Below are 15,984 nucleotides of genomic sequence, written 5' to 3'. Positions count from 1 at the left end.
CTAACATGTCTAGAAGATCTTCAGTACTCAAGGATTTAATTTACCAGGTGAAAGACAAACAGTGTTTGATTCTGGCAGCTGCTCTTCCTGTCTAAAAGCAAGAGATGGTTCAGCCACCATAAAGCTCCTCCAGTCTGCAGCGCATGGATCATATTCATCAGATCTAAGGCAGAGCTCCAAATGCTCCTTTCCTGTGCCCCCATTCTGCCCTCCTGGCTGGGATGAGGACACTGCCCTGTTACCTCCCAGCTAAGAACACTTCCAGCAGAACTCTACAGAGAAGGTATAGAAGGAACAATTCCAGAGCAGAATGCCTAATAATGTGTCAGAGTACAACATTAGCTCCTAATATGAAAGGATGAGTGAGCATTTTCTACACCCTCAGCTTTAAATCATCTTCACGAATACAGCTTCGTGAATATAGCACAGATCTCTTACTTCCTACAGCATATCTCACATGTCTTGTGCTAATTAAGTTCCCTGTTAAGTGGAATAGGAGGCAGAAGGCTGTTAAAGCAAACAACTTTCAACACAACTTGATTTTGGTTGTTCTGACATCTCCATACGTGACTTGATCTAGAAGTTAAAAGGAGACCAATCCCATTAAAACTGAAGCCCCAGTCTGAATGCCCAAATCCTTTATTTGGAAATCTCCCACTGAATGTGATGTCACGCTGTAAGAATAACAGCAATATGCAGTTTGGGGTCACTGCCTTCACATCTTGGACACATTCTCTCAAATGGTACACATTTCATTTCAAATAAAAAAAGAGATTAAGCAAAGCATCCTGGCCACCAGTCACCTAAGACTGGATTAGCATTGATCGTCTCAGTGTAATCAACACTTCTTTTCCCTTTTTAACATTTCTATGTCTGAACTGGATGTTTAGAGGAGAGGGAGAGAGCTGCTAAATGGGAATTAACTATTACACACAGATAGTGTTTGCAGGGAACAGTATCTGTTCCTTATGCTCCCTCCAGGCCAATCTCCAGAGAAGAGCATATATAGTATAGTGTATAGTTATGGGCTTGATTAGACATGGTGGTTTTATATACTTAACTTGGTGGGGTTTGGTTTAGCTGTTTTTTTAAATCAGTGCCAATCAGAACACAATCATAACTGTCCTGTTTATAGCAACCACGCAACTGAGTTTCAGAACAACAAGAATAAATCCAACTTTATTACCCACAATTTTATTTTCTGTGACCAATTGTCTTAAGTATTTCCAGTCAGCTAGATGCAGGCAGTGGGCAATTCAGCTTGAGGAGCAGCTAGTTCACACTTCAGAGAGGCATCGCCCTCTCCAGGACTGAGAAAGAAGATGAGATCCAGCTCTGGCATTCACACCAACCTAAAGATTACATCTTCCTTGTTCTCAGATTCTTCTAGCTGCAGGAGATGAGTTTGTACACACTGGTACACATCGTGTTTCAAGTAAATTTTATCATTAAAAGAAACAAAAAAGGGAAGGCAGACCTCTGCTGAAGTCTTCAGTCCATGTTCTCCCACCTCAAACAAGACTTCCTCGTCTGTTGTATTATGAGCTGTTGTTATCATGCCTTGAAAAAGCTCCCACTGATAAAGACATCTTCCCATACCACAACTCAGATATTTCACGTGCAGTGGAACCATCATGAGGGGAGCTGCACAAGGGTTACATTACAGCAAACACCAACCCTGTGCAAACCTTGAGAATTCACCAGTGACCTTTAGAAGCCAAAGCACTCATTTCTACTTAAAAATAAATAAATAAATAAATAAATAGAATAAGAAACAGAAAGAAAACAGAACGTTGTAAATTCCTCTAAAAAATCCTGCATGAAAGACTGAGAAGTGATGGGGGAAACATGGGCCTTTTGCTAATTATTAAAGAAATTATTCACTAGCCCTGTGGGTTCATTAATCTAGGTCTGCTCTACGTTTTATTATAGGTTACTACTGATTCATAGCTGTAAACACACAGCATGTGTGAGAAAAGTTGAAGCCTTTGCCCAAGATTTTCAGTCTCAAATAATTCACTTGGAAAGAATCGGGCTTTCCTTTACACCTGGGAACAGATCCTATTCGTCACAACATCGCCCAATCCACGTTTTGAATTTGTGTTGCTCTTACTGACAGCTGACTAACAATGGCACCTTCCATATCACCCTCTGATTTGCTGAAGCTACATGTGCATACAGGCAGCATCCCCTACAGAAATGGACAGCAGTGATTAACTACAGATTCTTGGGAGATAATGAGTTTAAGTGATGTATTATCACTTACAGGGGCCTAAGAGCCAAACGAGTCAGGAAAAGAAGACAAGGATTCTCTCTGGGTTTCAAGTTACTGAAGGAAAAGCCTCTTGAAACAGGATCATTTCTGAAGTAAAAAGAACACCAGTGAAACTCCTAAATGTGTTGAAAAAGCTGTCCATTGGGAAGGAGAACTATGAAAAAGTCTTCAAACACAGTCCAAACATAATTTGGTCTTGCCATATGCTCCTTTTTCATCACATTCCTGAACTATTACTGACTAGAACCAGAGGAATATTAAGAAATGCCTGGCCTAGGAAAGAACTCCAAACTGAACAGATCCAGTTCAACATGAAATACCTGAAGGGAAGTGCCAACCGAACAGGCAACATCCTCCTTCATTAATGTCGCATAGGAGTGGGGAGAGCGAGAAGGACACATCTGATGACTCGGTAAAATTCTGCCATAGAAAGAAGACTGGATGCTGATGGTGGTTCTGTGAGGACATCTCAGGGAGACGTATTCTCCATCACAGGCGTGGTCAGTGTAATTTTTTAGTACTTGTGATATGTAACCTGCAAAAAACATGACACAAACCATCATTAGTGACACGTAAGTTAATAGGTTATTAATGAATACACTGGTGCAGCTTAACAAACACGCAACTAAAACAATGAGGGATGCAGATTTTGTTACTCATCTTACATATAGGAAAAGAAGATAGACAGTGACAGAGCATGAGAGAAAGAGGCTGAGCGATTTGTTATGCGTCCCCAGTGGAAGCAATATTCAGATACTTCAAACCCTTAGTTCACTCATACCACTTACAGTGGTACAGATATCAAGTCTACAAGAAACACAGCTGAGCCAGGCTCATCACTTACACCACATCCCCACACTGCATGCGACTTTTGGTCCACTTTTGGTCCACAAGATAGCCATCGATAAACTGGAATGAGTCCAGCCATGGGTCACTGAGACAGACAGGAGCTGGAGCTCTTGCCCTGCAAGAGGCTCATTCAGCCTGGAGAAGAGGCACCTTTTGGGGAAAATAAAAGCAGCCTGACAGTACCCACAGGGAGGTTATCAGGGAGATGGAGTTAGACTCTTCACAGGGGCACATTCGGGAAGAACATCAGGCACAAATTGCAGCAGGTACTTCAGACCACATAAATGGAGCAGCTTTTTACAGTGAGGGCAGTCAGTCAGTGCAACAGGTTACCCAGAGAGGTCCCACAGTCTCTATTACTTCAAGATCTCAGTGGATAAAGCTCTGAGTAATCTGATCTCACCTCTTAGCTGACCCTGCTTCGAGTAAGAGGTTGGACTAGATAACAACAGTCCCTTCCAACCCCAGCTTTCTTGTAACCCTACTGTAATTGGTAAGAAAGACCCAGACTCTCAGCAGCTAAGGGGTAAGTCTGGTGTGAGTACTTAGAGTTTGTTGGATGATGTTGGATGAACATCATGCCACACCAGTCCTATCTTTGATCTCCCTTCACAATATACTATTTTACTTGGTGTTGTCCCTTTCTATTCAAGATGTTTAACACAAAAGTTTTCCTTCTCATTTCCACCAAGTTTCAATAATGTTCAAAGAAAAACCATATGTGGAAACCAAATCTCTTCTGACTGTTGCAAGACAGCATTATTCACAATAATAAAGTTGTTAAAAAGAACAAAGCATGGCAAAGCCTCACGAAAGTTATGCTGAACTAAATGGGATTGAGTGCAGTCAGGTTTCCATGGCGTAACACAATGAGAAACACAGCAGTGCCAGCAGAGCAGAGGTCCCAGGCTGTAGCAAGCAAGGATTCGCTCAAACACAAAACAGCAGTGGGCACAGAAATGAGGGAAAGAAGCTGCTAACCTTCAGATGGCCTCAAATATACAGAGATCTCCAGTGAGATACCATTGCCAACCCTTAAATGAGGTCTGGGAAGGGGTGGATCCTGGCTTCAGCCCTTCTGGACACTTTAGGGACGCTGTATTATATGCACACGAGCTCCCCTGGGTTGGCCCTGCTTTTCCACCAGGTGCTCCATCACTGTTTCAGGCTGTGACTGAGCATTTCCAGTGCACATCAACTGCCAAGGAACCCCTCACTTTGCCACACTCAAGTCTGAAGAGTTGGTGTTGATACAGAGCCTTTAACTCCAGGGACTCTACAGCATGTCCAAGTGGTGCAGCAGCAGCCATGCTTCCATTCAGCCCTGAAGACCCCTTGCAGTGACACCAGGAGTCTCCTTCCCATCCCACCAGCACAAGTCTACCAGCAGCAATCCCACAGTGTCCTGTCTCTGTCTTCCTGTACCTCTATCTTTAGAGGTAAAACAATAACCAGACAAACTTCTAAAAGGAAACCTGACACATATTTTAGACTTGGAATTTTAAAAAATGGCAGAAATGTTATTATCCTCTCAGAGGCCCATAACCATGAAATAAATTGGACTGGTACCTCTGCTAGCCACCAGTACTGTCTTTTGCTTAAAGCAGGGACACTTTACATCTGCTTGCTCAGTATCTCCTCCAGTGAAGTCCTGAATATCTCCATAGGGCCTTCAGAACTTCACTGGGCGATCCGTGTCAGTGTTCAACAACTAAGTTCAAAATTGGTTTTTGTTGTTGTTGCCTCTGGTTCTGCCACGGTGTGCTTCAGAGAAAAGTTTTTGGTTTCACTTCATCTGTAAGCTCTTCATGTAATGGCAAACAGCGACTGGAACCCACTCCCCTTATTCTTTAGTTCTCCAAGATAGTGACTGAGGGAGCCAGTCTCTGTTATGTATCACATGCTTCAGCATCCTAGTTTTATGGCAGCCGAAGGGACCCTGTCCAAATTCTCAACACTTTTTTTTTTTTTTTTTTTTTTTTACTCGGGACAGATTGGTATGCAATTACTTTTCACTGTTGCAAGGTACGTTCTTTACTCACGTTCATCAGCATGTTTTCCAAGACCATTGTGATAATTTTCACAGGGAAGCACAAATCATCTCATTTAAGAGAATTCATGTGGATACCTGAGAATGATTTCAATGTCAAATTGAGCTATCCTTGTATATGCGTAGGAAGGCTATCTTTACTAAATAAATCAAATCCAGGGCCCTTTCTCTGGTCCCAAGTCCACATCCAGCAATTTCCTCTTATGTTCTAGAATAGCACAGCCTCATCTAGATCTTTGTTTAGGAGTAGCTCTTCATACTAACACTGAAATCTCGCACAGGGGTTGTGTGAAAGAATACTAGTTCAAGAGAATTGTAACAAGCCTGAAACAACAGTGATCATTGCTCGTAACCAACACACACCATCACCATTTTACCATAGACATGTAAGCTTCAGTTACGAGGGCTGCACTCAATGATTTTTCTACATTCTTGCCTGCAGTTCCCATTTAGTGATTCTGCTGCTGCAGAATGTGCACTGTGTGTGCCATTAGCTATTTACTCAAATCAACACAATCTACAAGTCCCCAGGAAAGCACTGGCTTATAAGACTGAGACATAGTTCAATAACTAGAGTGAGTGACAGGGCAGCACCAGATCAGGGAACATCATTATTTAATTTAGTCCCTTTATATCTTGATCAGGAAAGTGCTCCAGGGATAAAATGAACCATGGGAGCACATCTCCTCTCCCAGACAGTACAATACAAGTTCTGGGTGATGCTATACACTTAGATAAGTACTCCTCCCTCAAAAGTGAGGCAACTACAAAAGACCAGCAGGAAAAGAGAACAGCAAACAAAACCAGAATATAACATGAAATACTAAGCCTCATTTTCCATGCTGTTACTCCAGTGCATTAGAACTTCTCCCCAAAATCTGACCTATTAGGGAGGGAGAGAAATACAGCCAAAGTACTGTGAAGACAGCAGTGGCTCCTCCAAAGACTCAATTATTCTGGCAGAGCAGCTATCCTGCTGCATGCCTTTCTCATCTCCAACTCAGGACCAGGTAAGGTTTCCATCCCTGCAATTAATGCTGATCACTTGTTGAAATAGTTCCATCCTCTCCTCTTCTGTCATCATTTTTTTATATAACTTGAGTTTGTTCAAGCTCAAGATACTGAAGTGGCTGAATGCTTTGATGGTGACTGAGCAATGGTGAACAAAGTACAGTGCCTGAAACAGCTGGCACTGACCACAGCTAGAAAACACTGGATTACTCCTAGACATGATCAGGGAAGACGTGATGTTCTCTAAAGAGCAAAGGACTGGGCTGCAGAAAATTGATGCTCTGGTTTTCCCTTTAAGTGTGCCAAATTTGCAGTACATTCATTGGCAGTTCTGAAAATGTTGATGTTTCTATACCCACTAATTCATGCTTCAGTAAACCAAATTCTGAATTGTTTTCAGCATTCCTGCTGGTTTAGATGACAAGTTTCTAGTGACCTTTTGTACCACTACATAGGGCACAAGAGAACTACAGGGAGGCTCTTTTCTAAATGAAGTGCATGAACACTGAGCCAGCAGCAGGTGTTGGAGGGCTTCAGTGGCACCTGTATACTGAAATGAGAAGCAATTCATAAATGCAAAAGGAATAGCTTACACTCCTCTGGCTGTTTCCTGGCAGGCATGAAAAAAGCCTTTTTCGGGTGGCTGCGAGAAACAATTGCAAAATTGTTTTTGCAATTGGTGCAAAATTATACAGCAGATCACCCATCAGCTATTCATAGATCACAGAATATGACAGCCAAGAAACTGAGATGAAAAAAGCATTATCAAATGATGCTATAATTCTGCATCAAGTTTGTTTCTCTGCATTACTTTCTGAGGTATGAGCCATAGCCTAACAAGTGCCCGCTCCAGACAAAGATAGAGAAGGCTTTCAAAAGATGAATCCTTTCCTCAACCTCAGATTCTGGCATTTAAAACAACACTGTTGGATCCAGGAGTGGAAGGCAAGCAATAATTTAAGGAAGACGTCACAGTTGTATGGCCACAGTAAAATCTATTCTGTTTAGTCCTAGCTCATCCTGGGGCGACAGTGATATTGATTTTCATAGAAACACAGAATCACAGAACGGTTTGTGTCAGAAGGGGCCTTTAAGACCATCTCGTTACATCCCCTACTATAGGCAGGGACACCTCCCTCTAGCCCAGGTTGCCCACAGCCCCATCCAGCCTGGCCTTGAGTGACTCCAGGCAGGGGGCATCCACAGCCTCTCAGGGCAACCTGTTCCAGTGTATCACCACCCTCACAGTAAAGGATTTCTTTCTAATATCTAGTCTAAATTTACCCTCATCCTGTTTAAAACCATTTCCCCTTGACCTGTTGCTACATGCCCTTCTAAAAATTTCCTCCCCAGTTTTTCTGTAGGTCCCTTCAAGTACTGGAAGGGTGTTAGAAGGTCTTCCTGGAGCCTTCTTTTCTCCATGCTGAAAAGCCCCAGCTCCCTCACCCTGTCCTTGTAGGGGAGGTGCTCCAGCCCTCTGATCATCTTCACAGTCCTCTTCTGGACCTGCTCCAACAGCTGCACATGCTTCTTGTTTTAGGGGCTCCAGAACTGGATGCAGTGCTCCAGGTGGGGTCCCACAAGAGCAGAGTAGAGGGGCAGAATCACCTCCCTCACCCTGCTGGCCACACTTCTCTTCATGCAGCCCAGGATACAGTTGGCCTTCTGGGCTCCAAGCACACATTGTCGGCTCATGTTGAATCTTTCATAAACTGACTCTCTCAAATCCTTCTCCTCAGAGCTGCTCTCAAGCCATTCTCTGCCCAACCTGTATCTGTGCTTGGGATTGCCCTGACCTAAGTGTAGGATTTGCACTTGGCCTTCTTGAACTTCATGAGGTTGGTACAGGCCCATTTCAAGTCTGTCCAGGTCCTTCTGGATGACATCCCGTCCCTCTGGTGTGTCAACTGCACCACTCAGCATGGGACCATCTGCAAAAGTGCTGAAGGTGCACTCCATCTCACTGTCCATATCACCTACAAAGATGTTAAACAGTACCACTCCCAGCACCGACCCCCGAGGAACGCCACTCCTCACCAACCTCCACCTGGACACCGAGCCACTGACTGCAGCTCTCTGTGTGCTCCACTGATTCTGTAACTCCATCACAAAAGGCCACCACGTTTGTCAGGCATGACCTGCCTTTGGCGAAGCCATGTTGGTTACCACCGATGACCTCGTCTTTATTTTCCATGTGCCTTAGTAGGGCTTCAGGAGGATCTTCTCCATGATCTCACCAGGCACAGAGGTGAGAGTGACTGGCCTGTAGTTTCCCTTCTTGAAAATGGGGGTTATGTTTTCCTGCTTTGTGATTTTATCATGAATTTTTCCGGTGGTTCACTCCTTAACCTGTCTGCAGAGGACCATTTTACAGCAGGTGATGACCTTTCTTTAATAATCTATATTCTAGCTTGAAAGTATGCTAAAACCATAAAATATACTTATAGCATTAAGCCCAACAAACCTTTTCAAAATAATATACACTTCTTAAAACTGGGGTAACAAAAACACAGTCAAAATTCTTTGTGTTTAGCACTTTTTCATCAAGGTCTCTGTTGAGGTCATGGAAATTTTTGCAAATGGCCAGTGTCATTACTTAAAGCAGAGATTTACACTCTGAGGATACACAAACAATGAAAAGCAACAATAACAAAAAGTGATAGATCATATTTCCCCCCTAAGAAGAAGGAAATGTTTTTTTTTTTTTCAAGCTCTGTCTCCAGTTTCTTTGAAAAAAAGAGCAACGTTTGATTCCTATAAACCATCAGCAATTACTCTCCACTTCTCATCAAACGCAACCTCTGATGCTGACTGTAACACACACAGGAACATCAGTTCTCAGGAACCATTCCCACCATTGCTTCTCTAGGGAATTGTTGCTCAGTTCTCATCCAACAGCCCTTAACATTTCTAACCCTTAATACATTTGTGGGCTAGACACAAAGAACAATTTAATAGAAAATAATGTTATTTTATTGGGACTGAAAATTTAAATATCATCCTTTCCTTTTGCTTACAGAGCTACAACTCTGCCTTTTTGAAACCGAAGTGCCTGATGGAGTGGTTCATGGGAAGCACAGATACAAGAGCTCTGAATCATCTTTATATCACTTATATCATCTTTATAAGCCACTCTCCTTCCAGCCAGATACAGGATAATAGACACTGTACAAACACTCATACATACAGCGTAATTAACCGTGGTTGTCCAAAAATTCTACGTTCTCTTCTTCTTCCACTAAGTATAGTTCCAGTTTTACTTGAAGAGGTCTATATCAACACATCATCTCACCAGTCAGCAGAAGACAAATCTCACTTTTTGCTAGGAAATACCTAAGTGGGTGTATAGTGGAGGAATGAACACTGTCACTATAAAACTAACTCCATACAGTTCAGATAAGATCAGAAACTTTTAACAAGGAAACTTAATGGATTTCAGTGACTAATGAGCTATTACATATAACTCAGGCCAAAGAACTTCCTACGTCAGGCATCAAGCCATACCTAACTATAATACCTTTTAAAAATTTCCAGTTTTGAGCATTTATTACAAAATCACATACACATATTAGAGAAAAATCAACAGAATGAACAAAGAACATTATGCTTAGAAGTAAGAGATTTCCCACTACCTGAAACAAATCAATACAATTAACTGTGTTCATTAAACAAATGTCTTGTTCTTGGTTGACTAAGCTTCTTTTAATTAATTCAATCTTTTATTTTAATTCCTCTTTTTTTCAGATCTATATTGATTTTAACTTGACAGTTGTTTTCTTCTTTCTTCCTCAGCTTCCCTGCAGATGTTTTTGATGCTCTGAATGTGAAACAGAACTTCCTTCAAGGAGATGCCTGATTCAGATAGTTTTCTGGAGCTCAGAATATCCCCAACTCTGGACTTCGCAGACAGATATGGACTGCAGCATTCCAGTTTGTTCTCATTATACACAGAACACCAACACAGGTAACACCTCATTGAAACAACCTGAATCCAGTGGAACTTAGTAACGCACCACTAGGATAGGTAAAGAGGGCTGAAGCGCAACCTCTGGTGATGCTTGAAGCCAAAGCTTGTGACTCATTGAATGCACTTCATAGCAGGTATCACTGATAATCCCGTGGCTGCAGTAGTAGCAGCCTACCACAGAAAATTGGAGTTTGTTTTGCTTTGTTACCAATGCCAGAGATTAAAATTTGCTATTACAAATCCACTGAGAGATTTGCTTTCATTTGCTATTCCCCCAACCCTTTCACCTTTCAGGCAACACGTAGCACAAGAAAAACATGAATGTCTTGTAAGCATACTTGGAAAAATATTTTCATTTGAAGTCAATGTTTCCTTGCCTGCCATCTGATCTTCTGTACCACAATTACAGCTCCAAAGAGCATCCTGTTTTAACAAGATAATAAGAAGTGATTTAAAACAAGAGAATTTAGAAGCATGTCTCAGTGCCAATATTTCAAGATAACGTTTTGTAAGTGCCGAACACTACATTATAGGTCCTTTGGGTTTGTGTAAGGATAAGAAACCAGTGGAAATTAAAAGCAGTGCCGCCAGCAGGGTGAGGGAGGGGATCTGCCCCTCTGCTCTGTGCTGTGAGGCCTCACCTGGAGCACTGCGTCCTCATGTGGAGTCCTCAGTACAGGAGGGACACGGAGCTGTTGGAGTGTGTCCAGAGGGCCACAAAAGGGATCCAAGGGATGGAGCAGCTGTCCTGTGAGGACAGGCTGAGAGCTGGGGCTGTGCAGCATGGAGAGGAGAAGGCTGCGAGGTGACCTGAGAGCGGCCTGTCAGTATCCAAAGGGGAGCGACAGGAGGGAAGGGGACACTCTTGAGCAGTGTCTGTGGTGACAGGACAAGGGGAAATGGTTTCAAGCTCAAAGAGGACATATTTAGGCTGGATACAAGGAAAAAGTGTTCTACAGTAAGGGTGGTGAGGCACTGGCACGGGTCTTACAGTGATGTGGTTGATTCCCTGTCAATGTGAGGCTGGATCAGGCCTTGGGAAACCTGACCTAGCTGTGGTGTCCCTGTGCACTGCAGAGAGTTGGACGAGATGGCCTTCAGAGGTCCCTTCCAACTCCAAGGATTCAATGATTTTCTTTGAGTTTCCTGCAAGCGTATAGTTACTTGAGAAATTAATCTTAAAAAAAAAAAAAAACCTATTTTAAAATTCTTTATGGTTACCTAGATTTTATTTTTTAATATTTTATGTTTTGTAAAGGTAAATAAATAGAAATTTTTAATCCATCCTTTTTTATGCTAATATTTCTAGAAATTTGGGAAATTTTACCTTGAAATCTAGGCTAGAAAGGTCTTCTACTGGTCACATATCTACAATTGCTGCTCAGAGTAGGGCTGGCATCAAAATGAGATTAGGCTGCTCAGAGCCTCTTTGACCTGAGCTTTGAAAACTCCCAAGGACAGAGACCAAAATTCTGAAGCACCCATGCTAGTGCTCCACCACCCTTGTGATAAGAAACTTTCTTATGTAACTGCTGAGAATTTCAGTAGTTCTGATTTGTGTCTATATCCTTTTTATGGTGATCCTATAGGAGTCCCATTCTGTTTTATCTATTACCACTTTTAGGAAGAGGGAGGAAGGAATTAGGTAACTTCTCCCCTCCTCTGACATGTGCTCCAGCCTCAGACCCTCCTGCTGGGCCCTCCACGGGCCAATCAATTTATCATGCCCTTTGAGCTTGTACCACTACTGTGCTCTCTAATGTGAGGAGCTGACCATCCGATTCCATCACATTTTAGTAATTTTTTTGAAAACTCATGCTTCACTGGCTGTACAGTTGCAGGCAGGCACAGTGTTGAAGGAAATTTGATGGTACAGAGACGTTTGATTGAAAGAGATACACTAGGACTTTACCAACATGCAGCCTCCTGTCTGTCTGTTAGTTCTTGCTCCCACACTCCATATCAAAGTCCCATCCATTGTGCCAACACAGATTGGCTGTGATGTGCTATGAACAAAATCATAGAGCTGAAATGAGTTAGAAACATGCCTTCTCATTTTTCTCTACACATTTCACCAATCTAGTACACAGCAGAATCTCACAAAAGCTTTTGCCAAATAACTGAGAGTACTGTTCTCCAAGATACTGAAGCCGAAATACATGAAATGCATCTGGTGAATGACATCCTATAAACACTACGCATCACACAGCTGTATAGTTTCTAGTAAGAAATACAGACCTCCAAGAAGTAGGAAGAAACAGTTTAGCACAGGACAGCTGATGAAGCATTTGCCATCTATTGTTCAACCTGCCTAGATGGGACGCAAGTTACTCAATAACTTGTCTTGAAACACATCCAAGAATCAATCCAAATTTAAGCCATCACACAATATATAACCACCCAGAAACCAAAGCTTCATCACTTCACATGTAGGCAGAAAACAGTATGATACTATTGAATATCACAAAATAAATACACACTTAAGATCAGTCAGTCAGAACAGTCCCTGCAAAAGGAGGGAATCCAGCTGGAATTCTTTTGCTAGTTAGGGCTCTGGGCCATGATGGTCCATCCATCCCAGCAGGAGAAAAAATAGCAATGTCATTTGTGTTTCTGCAACAGCCTGCAGTAAATCAGCAGGCAGCCCCACCTTGATTTCTAAGAGCAGGCACACTGCCTTCCTCACCCTACAAATATCCTACCTAGAGAGCACAAGAATGAGTGGGAAGAACTGAATTACAGCTGCTTCCCATGAAAACCATGGTCCAAGGCAAAATCCTCCACAGATCCTTGCATCTCACTACCAAATCTGTGACCAAAGGGTCTCTCTTTTCAGTACTGACACCTTGATGTCATCCCAGAACATTAAATTCAACTTAAAGCCAGCTGGACTGCTGACCACCTAGCTTCCCACCTTCCAATCTGCACCTTCCCACCTTTGAAATCAAAATGTTACTTCTGACAGAAACGAGTATCTTTCCCAACCAGAAAATAAAAACTCACCATAAACGTTAAATGCCAATGACGTTACGTTTTACAGAAAGGATAAAAACTTCCCTCCATGCATGTTCCATATTATTTATGTTCACAGAATAGAATCATAGAATGGCTTGTGTTGGAAGGGATCCCAAGGAGCAAGTTCCAACCCCCTGCCACAAACAGGGTCACCAACCTCCAGATCTGGTACTACCAGGTTGCCCACAGCTCCTCCAACTTGGTCTTGAACACCGCCATGATGGAGCATCCAAATGTCTCTGTGCAGCCTGTGCCAGCACCTCACCACTCTGTGAGGAACTTCCCCTGACATCCAATCTAAACCTCCCCTCCTTGAACTTAAAACCATTCTGCCTTATCCTATCACTCTCTCCTTGAGTAAAAAGTTGGTTCCTCTCCTGTTGAATACTGCAATTATAGAGACAGTATTATGACCCAGCCTTGGAGCAGGCAATAACAGATATTATACAAGAAATACACATCGCAGCATCATAGAACCACAGAATCATCTGCATTGGAAGGGACCTTTGAGCCCATCCAGTCCCAGTCCCCTGCCTTGGGCTGGTTGCCCCCAGCAGATCTGGCTGTCCAGAACCCCATCCAGCCCGGCCTTGGGCATCTTCAGTGATGGGGCATTCAGAGCTCCTCAGTGCAGCCTATTTCAGCACCTCAACGCCCTTCTGGGTAAAGAATTTCCACCTGATGTGTAATCTAAATCTTCCTTCTTTTAGCCATGGAGGGAAACAGAATGCAGCTGCTGGTAATGTTTGCATGGATGTCAAGGATGCATGGATTTCTGCCTGTGTTGAGCTGCATGCCCAGAGACATGTCGCTCCGTCAGGAATTGATGCTCATCCTCACTACAAACTGGAACTTAAGCACAGATCTGTAGCAGCTTTGTCTGTACCAGTTTACCAGATTCAGCAACTCCTAACACTTCCCACTTAAAATTCCACGTGTCTATATGTATATATATGTATTTACGTGCATATAAATATATTAAAAATAAAAACAATCTTAAAGAATATTTTACCTAACTAAAGTTGCAGAAGAATTTTGAATCCCTTTGTACTTGCGGAGTTCATTTCTTGCAGTGCTAAACTTCTCAGAACTCTTTGTAAAAATTGTTATAGCTTTACAAATATTAATACATTAATGCATTACTTTAATTGTAAAGAGTATAACTTAGCCCTCATTAGTACGTATTACATGACTATCATATGTTAATATTGCACATAACACAATCATATTTTAAATAGATATAATCCAATTGTAGTTAACAGGTCACCTTGGGGATACCTTATAGGTATTGTTCAGTGCCAGGAGAATGAGCTCTGACTCAGGAGAGGTTAGTGCATACTTCCAAAAAGACAGAGCAGAAACTATTTCATGCTGGAGATTCAGCCACGGTAGGTGTTAAGGCCATTGCCTTCTCCCTGAAGGAACAACACAGGCAGTGCTTCCTCAGCATCCATTGGCTCCATGTGCTTGGCCCTCAGCCACATCCCCTCCCCACACACAGCCATCACATACATAAATGACAGCACTGTCACTGTGGCTGCTGCGTTGCAATCTAACTACAGATAGAGTTCATGACACAGGGGCTATGTAGCTCTTCTAAATCATATTACAAACAGTTTAACTAAGGGATAGAACATTTTTCCCTAGGGACTTCTAACAGCTAAGCTGTATCTGAACATCAGTAGGCTGCCAGGACAACACACATAAAACTTTCCACTGTACACATGTTTACAGGGGGACACACTTTGTACAGCTACCAAAGCATCTTCACTGCTAAACCTCCTGATGTAGACAAGTTCCACTTGTATTTATTTTCACTGTAATTCCACAACAAAATTCTCTCCATCCCACACTTTTCTATAAAAACTCTTAGAAAAAACAAACTTGATCTTGGAAATTAACATTCCAAATCTAACATGAAAATGGAAAGACACCAACTAAGCAAACGAACACGAAGTTTGATGTCATTTGGCAGCACTGACTGCAGCTAAGTTTAAGAGTACAAACAGGATCTATTCCCACACTCAGCCTCTTCCCTGGGCAAGCTAATTCTCCACCTTCCCTTCAACCACCATTGGGTCTCATGGCAAGAGACTGACAGCCCTTTTGTGCCTTCTGGCCCAGTCACTAAAATTGCTGAAATGAAATTTGTGCAGTTTTTCAAGGGCCAGGGATCAGCTCATTCATGTGTTGATAAAGCGATTACCCAAAGCAGTGCTTACATAACAGGGGATGGAGTCAGGCACTGACTCCACGCACCTCCCTCAGGACATATGCTGAGATCACTGGATGTCTTGCCACTTATTCAACAGGCCAGGAACAATTTGTGGTAATCAACATTTAGACCACCTCTACCTAGTCCAGGATTTGCACTTTCATGGCTTGTGTGGTCAATCCATAAACCATCCCTGGCACTTCTACGTTCGAACACCCATTTATCTGCATCAGGTTCCATTCTTAGGCTTTCCTTAGCCATGCCCCCTCCAGAGAAGTCAAAGCTGGTGAGCACAGTAAACAACAGCAGTCTTCTGGTGAATCCCACGTGTCTGATGAATTCACCTTTAGGCTTTTCCTCCAAAATTCTAGAAGGATGGGGTTCACCACAAACCAAAGAAAATTCATTCCCAAATCAATAGGAATAGTTTGGCAATAGGAAATATTCAGCATCTGTCATGAAACAGCTGCTGCACATCAGGTCTTTAACAAGGTTTGCAGCAGCTCTTTTGTGTCCCCATACAGTGGCAATAAGAGGCAGAGCAAGAAGGTTGCTGATTGTCCAATTTGACCCAAAGAGATTTTTCACCACTGCAAAAAGCA

General features: G+C 42.5%; 1 protein-coding gene across 1 annotated transcript in view; it reads right to left on the bottom strand.

Annotated features, from left to right (window-relative positions):
• EVA1A (eva-1 homolog A, regulator of programmed cell death) overlaps positions 1–15,984 on the bottom strand; it is a 196,531-nt gene that overhangs the window by 137,323 nt on the left and 43,224 nt on the right. Inside the window, exon 2 of the mRNA XM_065730432.1 lies at positions 2,596–2,810. Within this exon, the coding sequence (XP_065586504.1) occupies positions 2,596–2,810 (215 nt within the window). The remainder of the gene's footprint in view (positions 1–2,595; positions 2,811–15,984) is intronic.

Source organism: Cyrtonyx montezumae, unplaced genomic scaffold, assembly GCF_038088225.1.
Source record: "Cyrtonyx montezumae isolate F1298 unplaced genomic scaffold, pur_monq_1.0 scaffold_13, whole genome shotgun sequence".
NCBI classification, from domain to species: domain Eukaryota; kingdom Metazoa; phylum Chordata; class Aves; order Galliformes; family Odontophoridae; genus Cyrtonyx; species Cyrtonyx montezumae.
This window is presented reverse-complemented; position numbering and strand designations above follow the sequence as displayed.